This window comes from Eleutherodactylus coqui, chromosome 7, assembly GCF_035609145.1.
Source record: "Eleutherodactylus coqui strain aEleCoq1 chromosome 7, aEleCoq1.hap1, whole genome shotgun sequence".
Lineage (NCBI taxonomy): Eukaryota > Metazoa > Chordata > Amphibia > Anura > Eleutherodactylidae > Eleutherodactylus > Eleutherodactylus coqui.
The window spans coordinates 180,146,385-180,172,034 of record NC_089843.1 but is presented as its reverse complement, the minus strand read 5'-3'; the positions used below and the strand labels follow the sequence as shown (position 1 = coordinate 180,172,034).

At 44.2% G+C, this 25,650-nt stretch overlaps 1 protein-coding gene across 6 annotated transcripts in view; it reads right to left on the bottom strand.

Moving 5' to 3' along the window:
• Positions 1 to 4,422: 4,422 nt before the first annotated feature.
• ANKRD17 (ankyrin repeat domain 17) overlaps positions 4,423 to 25,650 on the bottom strand; it is a 118,905-nt gene continuing 97,677 nt past the window's right edge. For all 6 annotated transcript variants that reach the window (XM_066574051.1, XM_066574052.1, XM_066574053.1 and 3 more), the window contains 10 exons: positions 24,559 to 24,730; positions 23,747 to 24,179; positions 23,186 to 23,338; positions 21,685 to 21,834; positions 17,507 to 19,152; positions 17,126 to 17,311; positions 10,966 to 11,214; positions 9,706 to 9,887; positions 9,370 to 9,531; positions 4,423 to 5,063 (listed from right to left, as the gene is read on the bottom strand). In XM_066574051.1, the coding sequence (XP_066430148.1) occupies positions 5,004 to 5,063; positions 9,370 to 9,531; positions 9,706 to 9,887; positions 10,966 to 11,214; positions 17,126 to 17,311; positions 17,507 to 19,152; positions 21,685 to 21,834; positions 23,186 to 23,338; positions 23,747 to 24,179; positions 24,559 to 24,730 (3,393 nt within the window). In that variant the 3' untranslated portion in view covers positions 4,423 to 5,003. The remainder of the gene's footprint in view (positions 5,064 to 9,369; positions 9,532 to 9,705; positions 9,888 to 10,965; positions 11,215 to 17,125; positions 17,312 to 17,506; positions 19,153 to 21,684; positions 21,835 to 23,185; positions 23,339 to 23,746; positions 24,180 to 24,558; positions 24,731 to 25,650) is intronic.

The following is a 25,650-nucleotide window of genomic DNA, read 5'->3' as shown; positions in this document are numbered from 1 at the left end:
CTCCGGACCGGGTTGAGCGTTGCCTGACGGAAGCTCCCCCATTGCCCCCCTGCAGTTCCCTGCAGCCAGCAGTACTGCGGTGTCTAAGTCCAGGATGACACGTGGACAGGGCGGCCAGAGCCACATGCCAGGTGCGCTCTCACTACAACTCTATATATACTGACAACAGTGTGCGAACTCTTGTCAGCATGACTCGGGGCTCGCTGACTGGATTCATCCTTCCCCATGTCGGCTCCGCACTGGGTTGAGCCTTACATGTCGGCAGCTCCCCTGTGATTCCCTCCACGGTCACAGGTACCATAGTGTCCGCGTCCAGGAGGACATGCTGGCGGGGCGACCAGAGCCACATACCAAGTGCGCTCGCGCTGTAATTCGAGATTAAGCAGAGAGAATCTCGTCTTACAGATAACAGTATGCGATCTCTTGTCAGTACTCACACAGGGAGTCTCTGGACTCATTTTTCCTCATGTCTGTCCTGAATCCGGTTGAACTCCTCTACAGACAATCGCATCACAGTGTCCGTGTCCAGGAGGACACGATGACAGCGGCCGGCAAGGGTCACATACTAGGTGCGCGCTCGTTAAGGAACGAGACTACATCCAGCCGGAGAATATCTTGCCCTACGTACAACAGGGTTCAAGCTGCTTGTCGGCGGTACCCCAGGCGGCTGAGACCGGGGGTACTTCCATGCCCGAAACAGCGCATACACTGGTTTGAGCAGGGGTCAGCTTCGTCCCCTCAGTAGTTTCCTGCACCCTGAGTCGCAGTTTGGGACCGAGCCGCATATCAAGTGCGCTCTCTGCTGCCGTACTGGTCTACAAGCTGATTATCAGCGGTACCCTGGCCTTGATGTTAGGCCTGACCGGGTTGCCCTGGCTTTACAGCTAGCCCCCCGCTTTTTCCTGCAGGCAACCAGACCGCTATGTCCGATGCCGGGATAGCACGCGGACAGGGTCCGGCTAGTACCACATCGGTATGGGGTCTCGCTATTGTACGAGAGTTGCACAACATGTATTGGGCCTTGTGTGGAGCAAGGTGTTAAGGCAGCAGTATGCAGGCCAAAACTCTTAGGGAAGTCAAACAGCCGTTGGGCTTTCTTCAATCTGACTAAGTCTTGTGGTACCCTTCTGAGGAATATACTATTCTCAGGAATTCGGTGAACACGTCGTATTCACCTCCACCCCACAGAAGCTTACGCTCCAGACTTTTTTCATAACGGCTAGCCTCCCTGGAGTGACCACCGGCAGCTTCCTACAGGCAACTTAGGGCGATCTACGATGACAGAAGAGCCGCATACTTTTTAGGCCCCCACCACAGACATAAGTGACGCGGGGCGCCCCTCCGGCGGCACTTTGTAATGCCGAGTTCGTTTCTTTCGGGCGTTCTCTCAACTACAAGGCATGTGTACTCTCTAGGAATCATGGACCGCTAGTTCTACAGCCGTGTCAGTAGGACGTGGCTAGCTCTCTGCAGGAGACGGCTCCTGCGGACCCTGGTGGGGTGCAGAACAGGCCACGTTTCTCCCATTGGGGATGGGGAGACTGACCGTAGGAGTGCTCGGTATTCTAAACGGTCGCTAGTGTCGGTTCAGGTGTAGAGCGTTGATCCTCAGCAAACTAGGCCCGCCTAGTCGCTTGCGAGACTGATTGCGTATAGGAAGCTAAAACGTCCAATGGGGTTAAGACTGACAGATCCAGCGACTCGCTGCGACTCTCCTGCATTGTTCTCCCTGCATTATGACTTGCAGGACAGCGTAAGACAGTCCATACTTGTACTGTCTGCAATTTTAGGGTTCCTCCATCCCTACTGTGGAGGTTTCCTCAAAGGGATCAGTGAGTCTCGGACCAGTGTACCCTTGCTGCCTTGTGCGGTCAATTTTTCTGTACTCAGTGGAGTCACACGGTTACATTGCATCCCAGCACGGGGCCAGCCCTAGTTGATCACGAAATGGGCAGAAGTCCTCGCTAGCCCATGGGGCCATGCAGAGCCGGACGCCGTGGGCATTGTTGCAGAATCATGGAACCAAACTTTTTCCTCTCACGACCCCTTTTTCAAGTTACAGCTAATCAGACAGCCGACGCCATGGACGGAGGCTGTCAGCATATACAGCATCAAGGTCATACGGCAGGCCTTCCAACCGTGGTCAACACAGGAGTCCAGCATGAGACGGTTGCATATCTCAACAGGTCGTTTCTCCACTGGCGTCTGGAGTCGAATGTCCCTTCATCACGGAGGGACTGTGGAGATGAGGTTAAATACCTGGAGGTATATGGGACCTGACTTACAACTAAGTCACCTGGTAGAAGGTCCACAACCCTGATGTTTCGGCGCCTATGGCTCCACAGCTCCATCTTCGGATGCCTATTGTGTACGGATGGTACAGGAAACGGTCGTTATCTACCCGCTGTATGGCCTACCGCCGGTATCAGGATCCACTTCGGTGAGGTATCGGTGGGCACCTTCTCGGTAGTTCCAGGGAACGCTCCAGGGCAGGTTTCTCGGTTGACTACGCCGGAGTTCCTCGTGCAGGTAGCATGCTTCAGTCACGCTGGTGCGCTGTCGGTAATTCCGGCAACTCCGACTGGATCCCTGCTTTTCCGGAGTGGACTCCTTACAATGACTCTGCCTTGCAGCAATTCAGGGTTACTATGCCAGCAAGGTCATATTCTCAGGCCGTATTATTTGGAAGGCGTGTGCCTCGTCGGAAGCTCCTTGTATGGGTTCTGTTTTTTTCTTCCCTCAGAGGGTGGATGGGGCTGTTATTTAGGCCCCTTTAGGCTCTGTCTGAGCATGCGGGATACCTAGCCATCCATTAACGCTGGCCGCAGTTGGACAGATTGCGTCCTTACACATGCGACGCCTTATATTTTCCAGCCCCCTTGGGTACTGCTCTAGAATGTCCCAAGGTCTTTGCTGTGTCCCCCAATGATAACAGACGAGAAAACAAGATTTTGTAAGAACTTACCGTAAAATCTCTTTCTCGTCTTGTTCATTGGGGGGGGACAGCACCCACCCAGTCTGGTATTGGAACTGTGACGTATACTCCCTAGGGGAGGGTCCGCGGTGCCGTCGCACACGGTGTTGGAATGAGTTACAGTTCGTGAGTATTGTTGTTTATTATCTATGTTGTATCCTACTGGCTGCTCCTACTGCTTGCACACAAACTGAGCTAGCATGCTGCTTGCAGGAGGGGTATAGCTAGTGGGAGGAGTTAACACTTTTGTGCTTAGTGTCGCCTCCTAGTGGCAGAAGCTATACCCAAGGTCTTTGCTGTGTCCCCCAATGAAGAAGACGAGAGAGATTTTACGGTAAGTTCTTACAAAATCTTGTTATCTGTTCAATCCCTTACATGTCACACTCAACAGCAATCATGACATGTAATGTGACTGCAAGGTGCCGATGGGCTGGCTTTTGGTTGTTATGACAGCCTATTAGGCATACACTACACTGCACTACCTGAATAGTGCAGTGTAGTATAACAGTGATCAATTGCATTTAAGTCCCTTTAAACAGCTTTGAAAAAATATTTAAAATGCCAGAATTGCTGTTTTGTGTTCAATGGGCTGCACAAAACGTCAATAAAATGATCAAAAGGTCGCACGCCCTCAATGGTACTAACGGTAACTACAACTCAACCCTCAAAAACAAGCCTTCACATAGCTTGAGTGGTAGAAAAATAAAGATATTGCGGTCTGGAATGTGGTGAGGCAACCCCCCCCCCCCCCCCAAAAAAAAAACCCCAAAAACTAAATTTGATATTGTAACTTTTCCACAAAACATTTTTTAAAAATGTGCAATTGTATTGAACTTACCGTATAAATTACATGTTACTTTTTAGCCTTATGTTGAGCCCCATAAAAAGTGGTATTTTTCCCTATACAACACAAAAAATTAATTTAAATAGGACATTATATGTACCCAAAAGCGGTGCATTTAAAAAAATAAAACTTGTCCCAAAGAACACAAACCTTCATACAGCCATGTCAAGAGAAAAAAACCCCATAAATCATACAGTGCTTTGAAAGCTGTGATGAAAAAAAAAAGCCTGGTCGTCGAAGGGGTTTTCCAGAAGAAGTCGATTGTCAGGGGTTCAACTGGGATCAGCCATTTGAAGTGGTTGTGGGGCTAAGGTGAGTGCTGCAGCCACGTCAGTTTATACTAGGCATAGCACATTGCATAGCAGCTGTGCTCGGTATAGCAGTACAATCCCATTTCCTTGAATAGGACTGAGCTGTTCTCACACCATGTGACCAACGAGCATAACATTGGTCTGAAAAGACTGCGGTACTCATAAGGACCGCAGCCTCCCCATGCAGCTGATTAGTGGGGATCCCAAGTGGTGAACCCCCGCTGACCACCTTTCGATGAGCTATCCTGCCCATGCCCAGCGAGGCCACTTCAAAATGAAACAAGTAGGAAACATATGCTTATTAATAGTTTAATGTATGAAGGAAACATCCAGATTTCTGAATATGAAGGTACATCTCACATTAATTTAAGTCTACAGAATGTAGAGCCTCTATACTGACATACTGAATTCTCTGCTTAGCCATTTCTGTTATGTAAACAATTGTACATTTATTTGCCATTCTAAAAGTTCAGAATCAGTTACATAAATTTTGCTAATTTTTCTGTGGTTGCTCAGAAGCAGTTTACAGTACTAAAACCAACCAGCCAAACAGCTTCAAGGAAAATAAAGTTATGTCCATAAAGAAAAAAAAGGGGGGGGGGGGGGGGAGGGGGTAAAAGAAATGGAAAATAAAATAAAGGTGGGAGAGGACTAACTATAGTGAAATTTGTGGTAATGAGAACTGGGCGGTCACAACGGTCACAGAAGAAGGTCAGTTAGTAAGTTCATCTGCAAAAAGCCTACACACTTCAGTCAAGCACATCAGTAGAATGATCTGGGAGTATGTCAATCTTTTTGCCTCTGTGGTATGAAGGTATTGTGTTTTATTTCCCTACTCGCTGAAGGATTTTCCATGCTAGCGAGTGAATTCCAATCAACCCATCTGGTTCATGTGTACACTGTTCATGTGGGGGTTCCAGGTTCCAGTCCATACCTGTAAAACACAAAGATATATCACTCACGGCACTATACAGACTTTGTCTTGCTTAATGTGATCTTCAATGGTAGAGCTATACTGACCCCCTGAACACCACAGGATGTACCAATACATCCTGGGTGTACGAGGTTTATATGGGGCGGGACTGTGAGCCAATCCCACACCATAAAAGAGGGGGGGTCAGCTGTCTGTGATGGCCATGACCGGCGTCCGTGCTGATCGCAGCGTTTACGGGCTAGCATCTGTTGGTGCTTTTTAAAGCCCCGATAGTTGTTATGGAGCCCTAAATAAGCCTCCTCATGATCTTTTGCGGTTATGAATTTTGCTCTATTTCACAGATTTTATTTTATTTTTTTCACATTTCTTACATTCCATGGTACATTAAAATAGTACCACTGAAAATTACAACTCCTCCCAGATAAAACAAGTCCTCAAACAGATGCATCAATAGAGAAAAAAAAAACACGAGTTTTGGAGAGGAAAAAAAAATGAATATAGAGCAGCACACAGGAATCCAAAAAATGTGTTCACATCATAAGATGTATTTTTATAGCCTATATATATATATAAAAAAAAAAAAAAAAAAAGACGTTTTGCCCACCCGATGTGCTCATGCGTGCTGCTCTATACTCGTTTTTTGCTACTTTGTGGAATCCTACGAGTGAGCAACTATGAACACTATTGGTTTGTGTTCATGCTGCTGACATTATTCTGGGTTGTCAAGCCTCAGAATGGGTCATCATTAAGAGATCAGTTGGGGTCCATAGTCACAACCCCCTTTCAATCAGCTGCTTGTAGACTACTGAAATGGGACTGAGCTACTATAAGGCCATGTAACCAATGAAAGCGGTATCAGAGTGAATGGGATAGAGTTGCTATAACCAGGCACCATGGCTATGAAGTGTACAATGCTGTGCCTGGCATGCAGTTCGGCCATGGCCATAGTGCTCACCCGAGTGTCGTGGCCACCTAAGACAGCTGAGTAGCGGACCACCACAAATCTGATCCCAATGACCTGTCCTATCTTAGAACTGGAAAACCTCTTTAAGGGGGGGGGGGGGGGGGGGTTGTCCACTTACTGGACAATATTTCCTTATTAGTTCAATAGTGCTAAAAACAAAGAGGAGCTGTACTTTCCATTCTCTGCCAGGGCGATCCACCCCTACCATCTTCCCAATGTTTGTTGTGGAAGAGGTCACTAGAAATCAGCTGACCATTAGAGCCAGAAGCCGCAGTCACAGGCCATTCTTCTGGCATCAGCCCTCACATCCCAGGCTGACATGAGGTCAGGAAGAACAGGGATACTGCAGCCGTCAGGTGACATTTTACACAAAAAAACCAATGAAGACAGCAGTGCAGGATTGTCGTGGCAGGGCGAGGGCAAGTACAGCTTTGTTTTGCTACTTTAGTGCAGTTAGAGCTACAGGGGGAGTGTTGTCTGGTAACTGACAACCCCATTATATGCGCCATGTACTGCATACATTACTATTCATACATGACATACGCTGGGTCTCCAATCAGCGATTTAAAAAAAAAAATTTTTTAAATGTCTGACATTTCATATTAAAACAAACTTCATTAAATCCAATTTAGAATAAAATCCGTTAAAAGGTCCATTTAACAACCACTTTCTTGTTTTGGACAGTTCTTTGTACAGCAGAGCTATGGGTAGTGTCAAAAAGACCATTTAAATGCACAAAGCAGATCAACGCACCAAAGCAATTTTACATGCAAATTCAGAACAAGTATAAATGTTCCATGAAGAGAAACCCCTAGAAGCAACTACAACTTATCAAAAACACAAGCATAGATAATGTAGCACCGTAAAAAGGTATGACCCAGCAGCGCTACATTTGTGAGTAATAGATATATAGCAGATCATCTTCCCAATCTAACCCCTCTGGGAGTCTGATATTTAACCTCAGCATTCATGCTGCCTTTATTTAAAAAGAGGTCTCCTTTGGGTACCACGTCTTCGTAACATGCCCTACGTGCAAAAAACAATGTTTCCTCACTCATCTCAAGTGTCTTTTCACACCCCTTCTGGGTGCTCTCCTTGGGGAGAGACAATGCCATTCCCCGACCCACTCACTTACTAGGTGTATCCACACCATTTTTGGGTGCTCTCCTTAAGGAGACACAGCACCCCTCCTGACCCATGTCACAGGCCTCTCCCCAGCCAAGACTGACCCTCATCAGTGTGCAGTAGGTTTCTAACACCCCAAAACAGCTGTTTGTGTGTAGTTTTCTGGCTTGGTTTCCTATTCTCAAATCATATTATTTACAGACTTGTTAAAAAGTCGTAGATGGATTTGCAGGAATGCTGCCATCGAATAGGTTGTGCTTCAGAGGTGATGTTCTATATGCCTTATTTGCATAAATTACCCAGAGGAACATGCATGGCCTTATAAGTCTCCTCACTCACTTTTCAGGTGTCTTCTCACACCCCTTGGGAAGAGACAATTCTATTCCCCAACCCACTTATTCCTGGGTGTCTCCGCACACTTTTTGTGTGCTCTCCTTAACCCCTTGAGTGGCAGGTTTCCTACCACCCTGTCGTGCCCACCAGGGCAGGTTTTTTAAAATGGTCTAATCATTGAATTTCAACTAGTTTTGCAGTTGCGTCTCAAGAGCCATAACTTTTTCATTTTTCCATTGACATGGCCATATGAGGGCTTGTTTTTTGCGGGACAAGTTGTGATTTTTTAAACAGGGGGGAGGAAAAAAAGAAATGGGGAAAAAAGAAAAAAAGGGGCCATGTCATTAAGGGGTTAAATAATATATTAACTTCCTTCTCTGGGTCATTACGATGCATGGATACCACATGTGTGATTGTATTTTTGATTTTTTTACAAAGTAAAGGGAGACAAGTGTTTTTATTATTTTTTTAATAATTGTTTTAGTTTTTTTTTTGTTTTTTTTTAAATTTTTTTTTTTTTTTTGTCCCTTTAGGGGACTTCCACAGGGACCCATCAGGACCCCTGATCACATTCCGGGGGTCCGATGGTGACAGCCCTTTACATGCTGCAGTGACAACCCTTTACATGCTGCAGTCACATAGACTGCAGCATGTAAAGGGTTAACACAGCAGAGATCGGAGGTTTTCTCTGATTTCTGCTGTTAGAGGAGGTACCTAGCTGTCCTCTGACAGCCAAGCACCAAGCTCTCCCTGTCACAGAGACCATCGGCTTGCTTCTGACAAGCCGATGGTCTCTATGGCAACTTGTAAACAAAGCAGGAGGTTGCCGACATGTCGGCAATATCTTCTGCTGGTTTTTCAAAGCCCTTGCTTTGTTCTCTATGGGTCTGTGCAGGCAGAGCACACTGTCACAGCTTGTGGCATTGTGCTCTGCAGCTCCCATAGTAATACATAGCCCGGAAATCTTCCGGGCTATGTTGCTATGAGCAGTGGAGCTCGTCCCCGGAAAATTTCCGGGCGTGCCACTCAAGGGGTTAAGGAGAGACGACACCCCCCTTGACCCCCAAAAACAAATACAAACACACCTAAATCCAGTAATCTCCATTTTGGAACCAGGGCTGAAATTGTGTAACAAATCTATAGCAGATTATTCTTACAAATGTGACACTGCTGCTCCTACCATTATGGTGCTGCATATCCATACATTTATAGGTCTACTTTGTGTTTGATGAGTTACAGTTATTAGGTGTTTTTGCTTTCCATGGCACAAACGTTTTGTGAATTTGCATCTCTCATTGCTTTGGTACGTTTTGTGTTTAAATGGTCTTGCCACCAAAAGGCAGCTGAGCTACAAGGGCACAACTGTCCGGAACACGTAAGCAGTCGCTGTACGGATTTTTTAACTTTCTTTCTAATCTGGCTTCAATAAAGTTTGCGGCTTCTATACTAGAAGGTGCTTGACTTTCATCATTTATTCATTTTGCTCATAACTTTGAAGCCAGGAAGTTGAACTATGCACCCTAATGTGAACAGGAACCAAGATCATGGAATTAATGTGGAGAGCACCTGTATTTTTTTTTTCTCTCTCACATGTGGATCAACAGTTTGCGAAGTTCACAAGGCTCTGAACAGGCTCATGTAACCCTTCACGTTTAACCCTTCATCTTAGTTTTAATAGATTATATGGGTCATGATCAATAAAAAAAAAAAAAAAAAAAAGATTCTGAGCCACCACCAGATGAAAGTAGAACGTTTGTAAAAAGCCTAAACTGGAGATTTTTTTTGTATTATTGTAGCCTTAAATAACTCAATACTCTAAAAAGACCATATATTTGTTTTCACAATCCAATCTAGAAGGTTTTTCCTTTTGACAAAACAACTTACAGTTTGAGGCCCATTCTCTGTGGAGTTTGAAACCATCTTTATAAGTGAATTCCAAGAGGGATCAGCAGCATGAGGTCCATTGAAAATCGGTCCCCCAGTACCATCTGGCATTGGAGCTACAGAGGGAATCATTGCATTTCCATACATGGAAAACGGCATGCCCTGTAAGAAGAGAACATTTCACATAGCTGCAAACGCATCCAAGTCAGAAACAGGAGTCTATTTACCCTGCACAGTAACCAACAAGTGGGCTCTGACCCATGAAATTCTATAAGTAAAATTGGAGGGAGAAGAAAAACAAAAAAAGGAAAAAAAAGAAAAACAAAGCACCCTTACCCCAACTTTTGGAAAGTCCATGTAGCCAGCAGGCACATGTTGATGGAATGCTCCTGAAGGCGTTACAATGCCAGATGTATCTCTCTCTATTCCTTGATGTTGTGAAAACACTCCAGGGTCAGACATGGGCCTGTGCATCATGTGATTTCCCATGCCTGTGTGGCACCAGTCTGATACTTTATCTGAAGACAAGGGAAGGTAAAATAAAAAGTTATGTGAAGTTGGTTTCTCAAGTATGTGTTGCAGACGGTTTGCTATCAGAGCCGGAAAAAAAACAAAACAAAAAACACTTCGGCCGTCTGCAGACGAGCGGGTCGGATCCGAGCGCCTGCAGAGACTAGCGCGTACTCACCCGCGCTTGGCGGCCCCGGCTCTTTCATGTGCCGGCTGCCGGCGCATGCGCAGACCGGAGCCGGCGGCCGGTTGAGTGACGTTTCTGTGCGAGGCTCTGTGAGCCTCGCACAAAAATAATACATGCCGCGGTTTGTTTGCCACGTGACATTTCACGCCGCCGTCTGCATAGGAGTGCGTATTGTAATGTACTCCTATGCAGGCTTTCAGTGGCGGAAATCCCGCGGGATTTCCGCTTGTGTGCAGGCGGCCTTCATTGTACAAAAACAAATGATATATTTTTTTGCCAAACACAGATGGGGGTTGTCCCATATTTAAAAACCAATTAGAGGATACTGAGAAATCGATCATAGTATCCTAGATTTGTGCTGTGAACTGTAGTTTGCCCCATCCAAGCTGTGTTTTCCGCACGTTTCTGGCCTCCAGGTCACATGACCATCACTTTGACAACACTTGGAAAATTTACCAAGGCCAGCATTTGCCATTCTTAATGTAATTTCTGCCAGCAGATGCCAACTCAGTTGTATCACAGCCCCGTGCACAGATACAGAAATCTAAGCCACCTAGGAGCTGGCATAGATTCCTAGTATAGTTTAAACCAGAATCTACCCCCCCCCCCTCCATATCTATTGGAAGCAAGTTTACGTCCATCTGTGGGAAACCCTTCTTAGTCAGGATGTAAAGTTATGTCCTGTGGCAGGAAGAGTTTAACTCTTCAAATCCAGTGTTCTTCCTATAGGGATTTTGCAAATTGGATAACTTCTTTCCACTTAAGTGCTGTGAAATTGTTTTGTTCAAACCATTAGTCCATTAACAGCACTGACTGATGTGTTCCAGTTTCAAGCCACTTCAAAATACAGTAATAGACTGGAAAATGACACTAGAGATGAAATCTTTAGTTTTATTTACCTTGACTGCCTCCCATTCCTTCAAAAGACCATATTCCACTGTGTCCGACAGACGTTGCCAAGTTACTCCCAATTACAGATGGTGTGGAAGTCCCAGTCTGCCGTATACGTGCAGATCGCTCTGTTCCAATTGGCACAGGGACTTTCCTGTCATGAGGCACAGAATTGGGCTTCTCAGACACCATAGGAACTCCTGAAGGTGAAGGAGACTGTGCTCGAACCCCAGTGGACACAGCCTGAGCTGAAGAATCTACAAAAATAGGAAAAAAAAAAATTGCATAAATACACTAACTTTTTTTAAGGAGGATTTTATATACAGCTTTTGTAAATCAATGACACTTTTCCAATAGCTACAGTTTGTTTAGTACGAGCTGTAAAAATGTTTATATGATAAGGGCAATGGCTGAATTATGAAGTTCAATATAGCGCTATAAAAACAAAAAGGAGAAAAAACCATGACATGACTCAATGGAGTCACACTGTCCAATATCCAACAGTTAAAAAAACAAAAAAAAAATCCAAAAACAACAATCTCAAGGCATCTTGGATGAATCACTAGTTTAAAAAATATCAAAACGCACTATTAAATAAATGAGCGAATAGAAACAACCCAAATATCACTACTAGACAATTTTAAATAGTCAAAAAAGGACCATGGTCATAGAAAGCTCATAAGAAATTGAAATATTTACTGGGGGTCCTTCGGAGGAAATTTGGAAATCTGTATCCGCACCGTAGAAGTTGACCACACAACAGTCATACAGTCACTGAGGAAAGCTCATAAGAAATTGAAATATTTACTGCAGGTCCTTCAGAGAAGATTTAGAAATCTGTATCCGCACCGTAGAAGTTGACCACACAACAGTCATACAAAGATATATATGACGGGTGAGCCAAGTTATCAGAAAATTGAGGAAAAAAAAGTGTTCAAAACGGTGCATAATTATTTGCACTCAACTGGTGCCTAGCAGGGAAAATCTATCAGATAGACCCTGCCGGCACCGATGTCCAGGACGGCTTTAAATGGAATCTTTTAGGGAATAGGGAAAAGACAGCTGATTGCGCTCGTGGGGTTAAAGATTTTTTTATTACTATAACAGAGCAACGCGTTTCGGCGGACATATACCGCCTTTTTCAAGCTCAATTTGTAACTAATTTGTATATAAATGTCTTTTTGTTTAACAGTATATTGAGCTTGAAAAAGGCAGTATATGTCCGCCGAAACACGTTGCTCTGTTATAATAAAAAAATCTTTAACCCCACGAGCGCAATCAGCTGTCTTTTCCCCATTACAAACAGTCATACAGTCACTGAGGAAAGCTCATAAGAAATTGAAATATTCACTGCGGGTCCTTCGGAGGAAAATTTAGGAATCTGTATCTGCACCGTAGAAGTCGACCACACAACAGTCATACAGTCACTGAGGAAGGAACCAGTCTTGTTCTGGAAAGTGTCCCATGCTACTATAGTTCTACACTGCCCACCGAGACCTACAGCAATCCCTCATAAGCTGCATCAGTGCATCAACACACACAGTGAGGCGAAGGCTTTTGGGGGATGCCTGGTGTCAAGGCCAACAAAGCAGCCACTTCTCTCCAAGAAAAACCATCAAGGACAGACTGACCTTCTGCAGGACGTACAGGGATTGGACTGCAGAGGACTGGGGAAAGGTTATTTCCTCTAATGAAGGCCCCTTCAGACACTTAGGGACATCTGAAAGGAGGATTGTTCGAACTCGTGGTAGTGCTCACCTATTCTTCTCCGGTGTCATGGCTAACAGTAAAGCATTCATGTGCGAGACTGAATGATCCCCCTCCCTTGGATGAAAAGCACAATTTTGCCTATGAACACTGCCATGAATAAAGAATGGTATCTAAATATCCTCCAAGAACTTCTCCCAACCATCTATGACACAGGTGTCTAACAAGGCCCGCCACCTCATTTTCTGTGGTCCGCCGGCTGTGCACAAAGTTCCCTCCCCTCCGTGCTGTTGCTGTCAGTAGGCGATCTTCTCTCTACTTGCTCTGTCTAATGCAGACAGTAATAGATGAGTGCCGATAGAACACTGACAACGGCCGCGGAGGAGGGAAGAAAACTGCAGAGAACATGATCTCTGGTGCGAGGAGAGCGACACTGAGGAGCAGCAGCTGCAGGGCGGGAGCCTGGTCAGCGCTGAACTCCTCTCACCAGCCCTCCCTCTGTTCATGGCTGCAGGCCCGGGGGAGACATCAGGGGCCCAAGTATGCAGGAGGGCCCCAAGAAGAGAGCAGCCAGTATACCTGCCAACGGGACCACAATGGATGCAGGCAAGTGCGTATGTACGTGTATAATAGTGCGCGTGCGCAACAGTGTGCGTCTGCGCGTGTAATTCTGCGCGCGCGTGTATGTGTGTAATAGTGCGCGCCTGTCAAATATAGTGTGCGCCACTGGCCGCTATGGGGGGCCTTATTACCAATCGGGCCACTTTGGGGTTCACTTGCTACACGGTCTTACAATTAACAATTAGAATCAGCCCTTTGAAGGCAACCATAAGGCTGATGTGGCCCTCGGTGAAAATGAGTTTAACACCCCTGATCAATGAGCAATGCGGTGATGAACAATGCTTTTTCCAGCATGACAGAGCACCAGGTCACAAGGCAAAAGTGATAACGAAGTGGCTCGGTGAACAAAAAAACAAAACAAAAAAAAAAAAACTTTGAGATTTGGGGAGTTTCCTGGCCAAGGTCCCAACATTTCAATCCCATTAAGAACTTGTGGTCAATCCTCAATGAGTGGATGGACAAACAAGAATTGTGATACACTCCAAGTACTGATTAGACAAGAATGGGCTGCCATTACGAGTTGGCTGAGAAGTTATTAAGAATTCCAGGGAGAATTGTAAAAGCCTTGAATCATAAGGGTCAATACCGTAAAGATTAGAAGTCTTTGCCTTCGTCCACCTGCACACGGCAAAGCCGGATTCTGCATGCGGAATCTGGACCTGGCAGCAGCAGCGTCCGCCGATCTGCATCTTCATCTGTACTGCGGATGGTCCGCACGGCTCACAGTCACACATGTGCAGTACAGATTTTTACATGTTCAACTCCTGCTATTTCCACGTCATCGCCTAGCGGAAGGGCCGTAAATCGGACGGCTTCTGTTGACTTCAGTGCAAGTAGTCTGCACAGAATCTGCTCAAAAATAGATCATGTTGCGATCTTTCCTCTGTGAATGGAAACCGCAAAATAAATGGTATTTGCTGCGGAACCCGCAGGCAGACGCCCGCCCGGGATTCCACAATGCAAATCAGTCTTTGAGCAGGCGGCCAAAACCTGATGTATTTGTCAATAAAAAGTTTGAAAACTTATGAAACGCTTATAATTGTACTACAGAAACCATAGAAACATCTAACATCTTTGTTTTCACAAAGTTTTTCTAGATCTTTCAGTCTCAAAACCTTTGGCCACAACTGTATATTTGAATACTGCCCATCCAAACTACGATTGGCTCAGACAGTTCATCTCTATAGAGACATACTTAAAGGGGTTGTCCCGCGCCGAAACGGGTTTTTTTTTTTTTTTTTTAAACCCCCCCCCCGTTCGGCGCAAGACAACCCCGATGCAGGGGTTAAAAAAACAACCCGCACAGCGCTTACCTGAATCCCGGCGGTCCGGCGTCTTCATACTCACCTGCTGAAGATGGCCGCCGGGATCCTCTGTCTCCGTGGACCGCAGGGCTTCTGTGCGGTCCATTGCCGATTCCAGCCTCCTGATTGGCTGGAATCGGCATGTGACAGGGCGGAGCTACACGGAGCCGGCATTCTACACGAGCGGCCCCATAGAAGACTGCAGAAGACCCGGACTGCGCAAGCGCGGCTAATTTGGCCATCGGAGGGCGAAAATTAGTCGGCTCCATGGGAACGAGGACGCCAGCAACGGAGCAGGTAAGTATAAAACTTTTTATAACTTCTGTATGGCTCATAATTAATGCACAATGTACATTACAAAGTGCATTATTATGGCCATACAGAAGTGTATAGACCCACTTGCTGCCGCGGGACAACCCCTTTAAGGGGTTGTCTCGCGGCAGCAAGTGGGGTTATACACTTCTGTATGGCCATATTAATGCACTTTGTAATGTACATCGTGCATTAATTATGAGCCATACAGAAGTTATTCACTTACCTGCTCCGTTGCTGGCATCCCCGTCTCCACGGAGCCGTCTAATTCTGATGTCTTCTGGCGTTTTTAGACGCGCTTGCGCAGTCCATGCTTCTGCCTGGTGAATGGGGCCCCGGAGACAGGGGGAATGGGCTAATGTAAAATTTTGATGTTTGCCGCGTGACAACCCCTTTAAATTCTGCAAGCTACCATTGAGATCTACCCCAGGTGAATGAATACCGGTCCTGAGGTGTTCTGGAAAGCAGCACAACTGGCTCAGCATACCGACTTGTACAGAGCGTGTGACGGTCCTCTTTCAACTTGGAACTTGTACAGACATCCTACAAGTTGAACGTTAAAACACCCCAAGGAGCCACCATGCAGACTTCTTTATATGCCAATTAGCTCATACCCACACAAAGCACAAGCCACAATTACTACTGTTGACATAGTTGCATTTCAATTAGATGTTCATATTGCTACCTAGCAGTATTTTAAGCACCTTTGGTTGATTGTACGAACGCAAGATCTATGGGAGCCATCCACAATTACCGCTAAAGATTTTTATCCTTTACAGGTTATATGGTGGACCATTTACAGTGCAGATACTTATTTCTATAGCTTTACTTCAAGGGCCCTGTAGTAAATTTTTCATTAAAAAATAGTTTAGTTGTGATGTGTTTTACCTGCTTTTTTCCCATTTATGCAATATATTTTGTGCTTTAAATACACTACAGGAAAAATAAATAAAAATCAAGCACTTAGGAGTTGGCATTTTTCTGCAAAACTTGTCCAGCAGTTACATCTCAGGCAGATATACAAATGATGAGAGTTGTGGTGTGATTAGATGAACGGCCTTGTCACCCGAGGCCCTAAAAGTTGTTCCTTCCTTGACATATAAAAAAAGGTCACTACAGATAAGGAGCCTCTGAGAGCCTTTCTGCTTGCATACAGCTTGTTGACCACTAGAACCCCCTTCGACGCAGAGAAGATATTTTACCCCATTACCAGAATCTGAGAGGAGGTACATTATTGGGATATGAGAAGCTGGATGGTTGCATTGATGAATTTGCCACCACCAGGCCGTACTGACCAAACTGTTAAGAGGTGTTGGGACCAGTGGATATGTGAGGGCACACAAGACAATCAGGCTCAGCACTCCCTCTGCAAACCAGCATTAGAGAAGATTGTGTGATCGTCTGACCAGCACCAGCAACTCCAACTATTTAGTTGTCCATCATCCAGAGACCGGTGGGACCATTGTTGCAGGCCCCTGTTGTCTGTCAGAACCATTTCCCGGCCCTTACCTGTAAGTCATTTGGTCTCACGATACTCATTACATGTACGACCTTTGACCCCCTACCATTGCTTTCGTTTGCTGACACTGAACACTGAAACTGGACTACTACGTAGTGTAAATCAGGTTGTCTTCAAACGACCAATCAAGGTTTGGTTACAGACAATGGCGGTGTTCATGTCAATTCAGACTTAGGGGTGAGCGGCTCAACCCCGCCTTTGCTGTACAGCTGCGCACTGTACTGTTGAGTTCAGTGGATAAAGTGCTGTTCACTTTTTTTTTTTGCATTACTCCCGCCCAAAAAGTTCAGAAAGTTAAAACACAAATAGATGTACCCCAGAAGTAGTGTTAGTAAATTATATACTACAAATGAACTTTTGCACTTTAAGCAACAAATTTCATTGTGGCCCATTAAGGCAAGACAGAACAATGCGATCCTCACACCAAGACAGGTTGTGCAACCCTAGTCCAAATATTATGGGGACAATTATCATGACCATCCCAAATTGAATTTGCTATCAGTCGTGTAAATCTATAATCTAGATTCAGACTAGTGTTATTTCCATGCAGTGCTTTATTTGATCTAGGTTGATTCCACACCGCCTTTCCAATCAGTTACCTGCTCTGAATTTTCATGCAAATTTAAAACAAATTCCAAGTGTGACCCAAGCTTGAGGAAAAGACTGACCAAAGTTGCAGTGTGTGCGTCTGTCCTCTTTACTTACCACTAGATGCTGAAGAACATGGGGTCAATAAACTAAGAGGAGAAAAATGTTGTCTGTTGAAATTAGCAGCTGCGGGTGCTCCTCCGGGTGCATACATCTGACCTCCGGAGATGTTAGAGGCAAAGGTACCCAGATGAGTAGTGGATGATGCCACCGATGTGTAAGAGGAATCCATGGTCACAATACCTTAAGAGGGGGGAGGAAGAAAAAAAACAAAAAACTTTAAAACCCCCACTGAATGAACCACAGTCTGTTCTAAGCATTATCTTTATACATTTCTGTATACTTTCATTTAATAAATCCAATAAATACAAAATATACACCATATTACTGACTAAACCTATATTCTATTTAGGGATCCAAAAAAAAAACAAGTCTCACCTGACTGACTTTGAGTTGGCCTTTGCATTGGTGGCCTGAAACCTGGGGCTTTGGAAGTATCAGACGGAAGCATAGAATCTGAATTTGGCAAATATGAAGACTGTGTAGAAAGCATGGAATCTGAAGCAGACTGTGAGGTGACCATAGATCCACCCCAGAAGGGATGCGTGGGATTTGGATTGTTTTCAAAGAGTGTGCTAAATGGACTAAAGGGTAGAGGAGAATTGAAATTGGGGGCCATGGGCTTAGCTGAAGGGTGATTGGAACTCTGAGCAGCACTTTGTGTACTTAGACTGGAAGGATGTGGACCTGAAGGTACACTTTGGGGTCGCTTGATATTTGGATGAGGAACCATGCCAGACACAGGGGAATTTTGAACCGTGACTTGGTTCTTATGTGCAGAGTTTGTTCCGTGTAGGTGAGATCTAACTGCGGGGGATTCAATTTTAGCAGCAGATGGTGTAGACACTATAGAGGACTGTGTGAGGGGGTAGGATGCTGGGATATTAGAAGGAATGGGAGCAGGCTGGTGAGTGGGACCACTGGCTGCCAAGTTGAGAGATGGAGCCATTCTTGGGTCAGGGGGTGGAGGAACTTGTGTCTGGATTAGTGAAGATCGGGAATCCTGTGAGACAGACACAGGGGGGTGTTGATGAGCTGAGTGCATCGTGGTACTCCCAGAGGTAGAGCTCGCTTGCTTACTGTTGCCTGAGCTAGTAATCTCCATGACAGGTTGGATAACCAAATCCTGTTCAGTGGAAAGTGAGGTCCCTTTGTTTGGAGAACATGTCAGGCAATCAGAGGGGCTACTTCTAGATCCCCCTCCAGGCAAGGATGGTGGGGAGGGTGATGAAGGTGATGACATGGGATGATGTTCTTTGGCAGTGGGAACAGGGCAGGTTGAGGCTGTTGGTGTGGTGATGTGATTGCTTGCAGTTGTGGTAACTGTGGTTGTAGTAGCGTTCGAGGTCTTGACCACCGTGACAAAAAGTTGTCTCCTGACTGAAGGTGAGTTGAGGCTCCCATTTGTAGATGAGACAGGCACTGAGGCCGCAGAGTTTGTGGTAGCCGTTGGGCTAGTAGATGAAGAGACTCCTGGGATCACCTGAGGGCTACTGATATTCTGGTTAGTATGGCGAGGCATCACGTGAGATTTAGGAGAGTTGGTAGCTCTTGCAGGACTTAGAGGCCTGACAGGAAAGGGGCCCCAGGTGGACTGTGCTGGGGGAAATGGTCCTCCAAAGTGTGTCATGGGTAACCGTGGAGGACGGAAAGTCTGAGCAGCAAGTAATGCATGAGCAAATTGTGGAGGGGGGTAAGCCAAAGGTAAAGATACTGGAAATCCTGGCCGCACGTTATTCACTGGATTTTTCAGGGGCTTGTGAGCGGATGCTGAAGTAATAGCCGACACAGTCAGGGCAGAGGCAGCTTGTGATGACGATGAAACTGTGACCGCTGTAACTTTGATTCCCATAACTGAACTGTTAACAGAAGATACAGTGCTAGAAGCCAAAGATACTGATTTTGAATTTGCCGAGGAGCTTTTTAATCGATTCTTTGGAATCAGTTCATCTATTTCTTTATCGGGATCCTTAATAAGTGCATTAATCAGATGTGTGGCTTGCCTGGTGGACTCCGTTCCTCCCCTAGGTAAACAGATGAACGTCAGGTTAGTGGACAATCACAGTTCAAGAAGTCCAGCAACAAACACATAGAAGTTTGCTCAAACATGGCTGTTAACCCTTCCTGGACTAAAGCTTTCAGATGCCCAAATGTTTCACATTTTGGAATGGCATTTTAAAAAGGCTGAATGGTTTTACACTTCAGCTAAATATTTTTCAGTGCAGAGCAGCAAATAACTTGGCATCACACGAGCGAAACACTTCACCTTTATAGAGATACAACAACTTTTCCTACTTGAAGATGTGATTTTCAAAGTCACTTTAATCCAACAAATGCCATTTTCCACAAAACAGGATTTTGTGCTGCGACACCTTGGAATAAAATGTGATCTTTGCAGGAAATACTTTGTAGGCAACTGAGCGAGTCTGGCTGTAACATGATGATACAGTAGACCTCATACAACGTATATAACCACTCGGCTCAATTTCTTCAGAATATGATTTAAGTCACTTTGGAAGTGGCCTCTTAAAAGTACTTTATAACAAAATCATCATAAGTACTTCCATCGGCAATTGTGTGGATTTGGTGTAACAAACATTACTGCCAGCGTGAAGACTCCTATGTACAATGTGTTATAGTTATGATGTAACGTACTGCTCTGGGGCTGAAGAAAGCTGGGATGGCATGACATGTCCTTACAGCATTCCTGTTTGCGGATCATAGATAACAATCTAGTCACTGCTAATAGCGATCTGTCAGTAGGCATTAGATCACCATTATCCGTGATTTGCAAGGACACGTCCATGCAGCACGATCCTCTTCCTTCTTTTAGTTTGATGCCCCGACAAGCTTCATTGAGACGAGTCCCAATGCTAAATGCAAAACTTAACTTTCAGTGCTGTCTTTAGCATTTTGTATTTTTGAGAGAGAGCGCTCATTTTTATCAGCTCGCTGTCACCTCCGCAGGCCAGGACTATCAATGTCAGCTCGATCTATTTAACGAGTGCCCCAAAGTGTGATCTGCTGTTAAAGTTTGTACTGCAGATATACACCCTAGCTGCACAAACCATCAAATGCTAGGCTTTATTATCTACAGACTGGCATCAGGAATGGGTTGAGACACACTGAAAACACCAAGCTTACTTTTACACGTGCCAATTATGGTCCGGGAAAAAACAAAATCAGCAATTTTCAGTGATCATGTTTTGTGTAACCGAGGGACCCGACACGGTACCAAGTGGAAAATTGCTCGTTGTGAGCTTTGTTTTAGCTCATCTCACTTAATATAAACAGGCGTTCATCTCTGAATGACTGTCCGTTCACAGTGAATGGAGGCAGACGGTTAGCAGAGATCTCTGGCGCGCTCCACCTCCATTCACCGTCTATCACTCCAGTATGCAAGCACAAAAAGTCTATGCGGTGGCTGTCGGATGATTAAGTCATCCCTTCTAAAAGTACCCAAACTTAGAACAAAGACAAATAAAGTAGTCTATTGTGAAAATAATGTGTTTATGTTAATGTTTTAGTCCAAAGCAGAAATTTTAATTTAAAATTCTACATAAATCTACTCAATGCTTACTAGGCAACAGGAGTTATTACTAAGCAACAGAAAAAAAAAATCAAATGGAAGACTAAATACCAGAACCTTTTTTGTTTAAGGCAGACAGAAAAAGTGAATCTAAATCTTACAAAGCTAAACTAGAACAGGGTGGGCCATGGAAAAGTAGCCTGCCTCTGACATTAAGACTGAGCAAGTGGATTGTTATTTTTGCAAAGCTTCATTGATTTACCCACATGTTACAACAGATGTTGTAAGTGGTCCCCATCCACCTTACATGCTGTCTGATACTGCCTGCAGCTCTTCAGACAGCTTTCATAAGAGTGTAGTGCCAAATCAGAGGGAAGCTACTTTTCCCATTGTGAACACTGTATTAAAAAGGTTGACAAATCAGAGATATCCAAAGCATTTAGAAGTAGTCTCATGAATAGAATCCTTGTCCGTAATCCCCATTGGGGTGTATTCCCCACTCAGGACCCTCTTTGTGCCAGAAAGGAAAGCCAGCCTTTATACTCATGGACTCGAGCAGACCGTGTATCACATGGATGGCCATTCATCTGAATAGCTGCCACATAGTAATTTCTTTTTGACCAACTGTGGATTTCTTAGCAAATTTAACCATTTGCCATGGGCACTGAAAGGAGGAACAGGGTTTTTAAAGGAATCATGTTAGCGACAACCCCCCTTTTAAGAATATTTTAAAGGTACAGTGATCCTTACTCTAACTGACCTAGAAATAAGGTCCAAAGACGCAGGCCTAGACACGAAGGGACTCATGCATAAAACTTATTCTTAGAAAAGATTTCTTTTGCTTGTAGTAATAGCAGGATTGGTTGCTACTACTTGCAACACTTTTCTAAACCAGATTTTATTCAAAGACCCATTGTATTTTATAACTCAAAGCCAGGAAAACACCAAGTTCAGGCAACACGTTTAAAGTGGTTATCCTATATCTTCTACCCCATTTCTTATGATTATTCTTACAAAACGCATTTACCTGATTGTTATGATTCGATCTCCAGTTTTGTCCTTCTGTTTATCTATATCAATGTGGGCTCCTGTGAACTCTCTAATAGCATTGATGTTACAGCCGCCCCTGCCAATGACTCGTGAAATGACTGTTGATGGTACAGATACTTTCTTTGACCTGGTGGCAACAAAGAACCAATTACTTTTACACTAAACTCATGTTCATAAACAACATTATCTGTAGTCAAGATCTTTTAAGAAACTATTTTTTACAACAAAAAAAAAAGTCTCTGCTGTAAAGTATTTTCTTTTAACTTATGACAGTCACAGGAAATACCATAAGTTTTATAGGTGTGTTTCCCTGAGGTAGGCATCCCAAGTTCTGACCACTACTCCTCCTTGCTGAATGTAATGTCCACAAATTGAAGGTGCTTTACCAGAACAAGTTCCTACTAATTGCCGGGACCCCTGCCAATTCGGAGAACAAAGTCCCATGTCCCGATCTCCCATTCCCGCAGCCATGTCACTCTGAATGAAGCGCTGGCTGGGCATGTACGATCCATTCGCTTTCAATGGTACTGTCGAGATACCCGAGTGGGTGCCGCTTGGATATTTCTGTCACTTACATTGAAATGTGGATAGGGGGATAACTTGTTGTTCTGGTAAAGTCCCTTAAAGGTAACAGAAAAGGTTGACTGTTTCTGTAACTCCCATAGAAATAAATGAGTTACAAAAAAGTGTAGCACACTCCGCTACACTGTCGCTGCAGCTCTCAAGTTATAGAAACCATGTAGCTCGCTGTGTTACACTGTTTCCACAACTTTCCCTACTATGGAATCACACAAGGCATATTTAATCGCATCCATGTTTGGCTGAGATGAGATGAGATGAGAATACCCCTTCAGCTACAAGTCTCATATAGTGAGGAGCTGGAGAAATTCATTTAAAATCAGAAAAATGATATTATATGTATACTGTATACAACCAACATGCCATCCTCCAAGCTCCCCCTTTGGAAATTCTTTGCTGGAGCCAAATTAATATTCTTAGGAAAAAAAAAAGTCTACATTCCTGGTTCTCTATTCTGAGTGAATATATTACAATTCTATATTATGGGTATAAACAATGCTAGGTAACCCTTTATATCACTACTACTAAAGCTTGGTCTTATATGACCAATCCCATAGGTGTATACCACTTCACTACAATAAAGGCCACATTCACCTGGCAGTATTCTGGTCAGTATTTGTAGGCCAAAGCTAGTATTGATTCCAAAACAAAAAGGTGCAGATCTTTCCATGATTTTTTGCCTGTTCCATTCCTGGTTTTGGCTTAGAAACGCTAATGCAAAATACCAAAATAGTGCTGTGTGAAAACGGCCATACAGATGGTTTATAAAGAAAGAAAACAGTTTGAAACCCGGGCCTGCAAATTATAACATTAGCCAAATTAAAAAGGCTTTAGACCATAAAATCGTGACTAAACATAGGAGTTATAAAGTGTGTGGTTCAACTATCATTGAAACTTACCTTCTGACCACTTCTTTCCAACCTTCTTCCCTCTTCTGTCCTCTTTTAGGACTGGCAATGGTCAATTTTCCATTAGGAGATGAGAGTGGAGAAGGACCTGTCTTACTGCTTGTGGACAATGAATTGCTTGTTTCAATTATAGATTCTGATAACCTTAAAAAAAAAAAAAAAAAAATTTTTTTCCTTGTGTTAACTTGCAATGCTTGAAAACATGACATGAGCTTTAATCTTTCCACTGCCACAAAAGCATGGAATACTTTATAAACTTTAAAATGCCTATAACTGGAATTTAAAAGGGCTAGAACTCAGAACTGTGTGAAGTCCAGAGTCTTGGCTCTCTAAAGATCATAGTTGTGCTTGCAATATTCAGAGTGCGGCATTTGTTTGAAGCTGGGGAGCAGCAGAAAAGGGTAACGAGTTACTCAGACAGGAAACTAGAGCCCTATGAAGCAACATTCCTACTAACTATTCTGTGAAAATAAGTGCAGTGTGTGTAAGGGCTTAATGCCCTTGTTAAGTAATAAATTTAGCTTTCAACCAAAAAACATATGCTTCACTCACTTTACTGAAGTTTTAGAAGGTAATTTTCTTTCTTCCTTTGGGGAGGAGACTAGAACAGACGGTTTCTTTTTGCTCTGCATACTGCCATCAATGGTAGAAGAATGATTGTCACTCTTATTGCTGCTGTTACTGCTTTCATCACTGCAGCTTGAGATCCTCATGTTGTCACTGTCTCCACTTTCAGAGGTGCTACTACTTTTGGACTCTCCATTTAACTTTTCCTGTTGTCCATATGATATGGGGAGCTGGTCCTCAAAGATTATCTGCACATTTTCAGCAATTTTATTCTTTCTGCTTTTTCTTTTCGTACTGCTTGTGGTTATAGTGTTATTTCTTTTTCCATGTGAGCCAGCCAGTGTGGTCCATGTAGCAGAAATCCCAATAGTGGTGGTGGTCGTCGCACTAGGTGGTTCCAGTAACACTTGTGGCTCATCTTTTGAAAAAAGTCAAAATCAATATTAATCCTTAAAGTTTGGCTAGTAACCCGAGTATAAAATACATTTATGATAAAAATGTGCTTAACAACTGTTGTGGGATATGTGCAAAAATACAAATTTGGCATGAAGTCAAATACCAACAGATCTCCAACACTAATTGAAGACGAGGACCTAACTAGTGAGGGTACAGGAGTATAGGTCAGTGTTAGACTAATGACAATAATGCAGAAGTTGCTGAAGCTGGTTCTCGCTACAGTGCTGGCTCCTCATAAAATCCAGGCTTTTCCATTTGCTTAAATGTAACTGACTGAAAAACCTGCCCCATAATTATAAATGTGTACTTGTTTATTTTTGGTGAAAATGATCTTAAATTACCTTCGACCTTTTGCTTTTCTTTTTCAAGAGCAGCTTGGAGCTCAGAGTTCTCTTTATTTTTAGCCTCAATTTCCTCTAGTTTCCTTCTCTGCTCCTCTTTCTTCTTCCTCCTCTTCTCCTTGCGTTTCTCTCGCTTTGCTGCTAAAGCCAACCTTCTGCTTTCCTCTCTTAGCTAAATGTTAATCAAAAACAGTGAGTAAATAAATGTCCTAGCAGGTGTACACCCAAATATTTTCAGCAAAAGGAATACATTTGTTTTTATTTTTTAAAGAATTCAAGCATTTACATTGGCCTATTACTTTAACCCCTTCCCGCTCCTGGACGTACCTGGTACGTCATGGTAGCGGGATACTTCCCGCAACATGACGTACCTGGTACGTCATGTCATTAAAGTGTCGCCGCGGTGACAATCGCGGCGACACAGCAGTGATGTCTGCTGACATAGTCAGCAGACAAGTGCTGCGTCCGGGCTGGGTACCAATCAGAGCGGTCCCTCCCCCACGATCGCTGTGATTGGTCAGGGAAAAACTCCCTGACCAATCACAGCGCAGCAGCGGACTTCGCGCTGTTTACAGTAGGGGCTCCATGTGCAAGCACCGCAGTGTGTTTCCGGTGCTTGTAGATAGAGCACCTACTGTGGTATTTTTGATAAAAAAGAGCGATTACTGTGTAGATTAGGCAGGGAGTGCGTGATCAGTGTAGTGTAGTGTAGTGGAGAGGAGTTAGTGATCAGTGTAGTGGAGAGGAGTTAGTCATCAGTGTAGTGGAGAGGAGTTAGTCATCAGTGTAGTGGAGAGGAGTTAGTCATCAGTGTAGTGGAGAGGAGTTAGTCATCAGTGTAGTGGAGAGGAGTTAGTCATCAGTGTAGTGGAGAGGAGTTAGTCATCAGTGTAGTGGAGAGGAGTTAGTCATCAGTGTAGTGGAGAGGAGTTAGTCATCAGTGTAGTGGAGAGGAGTTAGTCATCAGTGTAGTGGAGAGGAGTTAGTCATCAGTGTAGTGGAGAGGAGTTAGTCATCAGTGTAGTGGAGAGGAGTTAGTCATCAGTGTAGTGGAGAGGAGTTAGTCATCAGTGTAGTGGAGAGGAGTTAGTC